At 39.3% G+C, this 2,822-nt stretch overlaps 1 protein-coding gene across 1 annotated transcript; it reads left to right on the forward strand.

The window, feature by feature from the left end:
* Positions 1-1,496: 1,496 nt before the first annotated feature.
* LOC141700433 (uncharacterized) lies at positions 1,497-2,090 on the forward strand. Its single transcript, XM_074504211.1, has one exon. The coding sequence runs from the start codon at positions 1,497-1,499 to the stop codon at positions 2,088-2,090; it is 594 nt and encodes a 197-aa protein (XP_074360312.1).
* The last annotated feature ends 732 nt before the right edge of the window (positions 2,091-2,822 follow it).

Below are 2,822 nucleotides of genomic sequence, written 5' to 3' on the forward strand. Positions count from 1 at the left end.
GTGATGATATTAATCGAATAACACGAAACTGATAAAAGCCAACTTTCATTGTACTAATACCATTCTACCAAACATCCACAATTAAGATAGAAGTTGAATAGTCATCAATTATGTTGAGTTCCTATATGTCTACAGAAATTGACAACACAACGATTTAAGCACAAGTTATTCCTTTTGATTACATAGGGCAAATAAAACTGTTAGAGTTACCCACTAATCATGCACAACGTACATGAACCTATGCTAGCATGGCAAGTTCTAAATCTCAAGATCCACCGTCGCTTCACAAGAGATTAACACCCTATCTTATATGTTCGCGACGCACATAAGACGAATACGCACAACCAATACTAGATATCATGCAATCATCACACACTAAAGTATTAAACAATTAACTAAAGAATTTCATAATAAATCCGTTGCAACCCCATGATCACGATTAGCCCATAATAGAACTTATCGCCATCATGGGTTCATATGAAATCATGATAAACAACACAAGAAAATAATAACTAAACTAATTATATTAAAACAGAGTACGTCACAAGAGTAAATAAGTCAAAGCAAGAAAACTAGCATCCAACGTTACAACGAAACAAGAATCACAAGAATATATGCTTCCTCTTCGTTGCAGTGTGCTAAATCGGTCTTCTTCCTTATCTCCTTCGCTTCTTGCGCAAAACACAATCTAAAACATAATCTCCTTTTTATCCTCTATGAAAACGTCTCAAATCTACTTATATAATAGTCCCATAAAACTCAGATTACATAGAAGTTGGAAGCCAAACAGAAGTAGAAGTCTAAAATAATTTATCCTTTTCCCCGACCCTGCGCGGCCGCTCAGCATTTCTGCGCGGGCGCGCAAGGCTGCTGCGCGGCCGCTCAGCATTGCTGCGCGGGCGCGCAGGACCCTACTGGAAAAAATCCAGGTTTGCTCCGTTTCTTCGCCGTAATCTGCCCGTTCTTTTCCTCTCGCAATGGTGAACACATGCCAAGGCTTATTCTTGATGATTCCTCCTCTGAATTGCAACTAATACCCTGAAATGCATAAACACTAGAAAAACGCATCAAATACACAAAATACTTGATTTCAAGACACCAATTTAAGCCATTTTAAGACGTTCTAAGTGGTATAAAATGCCACTTATCAATCACGTAGACTCATGAAATAAATGATCAGGTAGTTCAGTTTCACTAGGAGTTTGTTGGGAGTATGGCCTGATTTGTAGCCATATCTCTGTAGTGCATTTCCTCTGTATAAGTATTGTTTTGCTTAATGAAAAATACAGGTCTTTTGACAGGCAAACACTCTGAGTATTACTTCTATATTAAACAGTTTATATATATTGTGTTTAAAAACAAGAATTGGTATTAGAGCATAAGATCTTGGTGAATGTCAAAAACTCAAACGATCGATACTGGTAAAGGCAAATGGATCAATAGGACTGTCTTATCCAATGCTGGCAAGGAGTAATTACACCACATAGGCCCTAAAAATGAAAGTCTTTATGCAGGCCCAAGGTGTGTGGAATGTAGTGTCACCGAGTGATGAGAAGGCTGTCATTGATGACAGGAATGATAAGGTCGCAATGGCCATGATGTATCAGGGGCTTCCTAAGGATATGTTATTGTATGTGGCTCAGAAGAAGACTACCAAGGAGATTTGGGAGGCTGTCAAGAATTTGTGTCAAGGGTCAGACAAAATGAAGGTTGCACGTGTACAGACTCTAAAATCAGAGTTTGAAACAGTATCAATGAAGGAAAGCAAACAAGTGGACGATTTCTACATGAGAATCAATGGTTTAGTCACAAACATTCGAACACTTGGTGAAGAGATAAATGAGTCGTATGTTGTCAAGAAATTCTTGAGGTATGTTCCTCCAAAGTTTCTGCAAATTACGTCCACAATGGAGCAATTTGGAAATCTCAACACCATGACTATGGAAGAAGCTGTGGGCTCTCTCAAGGCACACGAAGAACGTCTAAGGGGTAAAAGTGACAACAGTGAGAGTCAGCTACTGTTGGCAACAGAGGAATGGGAGAGACGCGAAGGAGGTGAAGACAAGCTTCTGTTAACCAAGGAAGAGTAGATGAAATGTACTAACACTGGGGGAACCTCGAACTACAGAGGAAGGGGACGTGACAAGAGCACCGTGAATTGCTACAACTGCAACATTTATGGCCACTATGCCTCTGAATGTCGTAAGCCGAGAAGAAATTAAGATACAAAATAGGAGGCCAACATGACAATGGTGAATGATAATGAGCCCGCTCTGCTCCTGGCTAAACATAATAAGAAGGAACCAGAACTGAAACTACTGCATGAGGAACGTGTAGTGTCGTCATTGTTGCCAAAGGTTGGGGGCAAAGATAGTGAATCAAATATTTGGTATTTGGACAACGCAGCTAGTAATCACATGACAGGTTTCAAATCAAAATTTTCGAGTCTAGATGAAAGCATCACTGGGGAGGTACGGTTTGGAGATGGCTCGACCATGAAAATTGAAGGAAAGGGGAAAATTATGCTACTGTGCAAGAATGGCGAGGAAAGGGCTTTAAACGAGGTATTTTACATTCCGAGTTTGCGTAATAATATAATAAGCTTAGGTCAAATATCTGAAAATGGTGACAAAGTGGTCCTTAGAGATTAATATTTGTGGATTTTCAATAAACAAGAACGATTGTTGATGAAAGTGAAACGGTCACCAAATAGGCTATATAAGATAATTATTGAAACTTGCAAGAATGTATGTTTGATGTCTGTGAGTGATGAGGTTTCAAGCTTGTGGCATAAACGGTTGGGTCACTTAAACTATCATGCA

The sequence above is a fragment of the Apium graveolens genome, unplaced genomic scaffold (assembly GCF_009905375.1).
Source record: "Apium graveolens cultivar Ventura unplaced genomic scaffold, ASM990537v1 ctg2320, whole genome shotgun sequence".
Taxonomy (NCBI): domain Eukaryota; kingdom Viridiplantae; phylum Streptophyta; class Magnoliopsida; order Apiales; family Apiaceae; genus Apium; species Apium graveolens.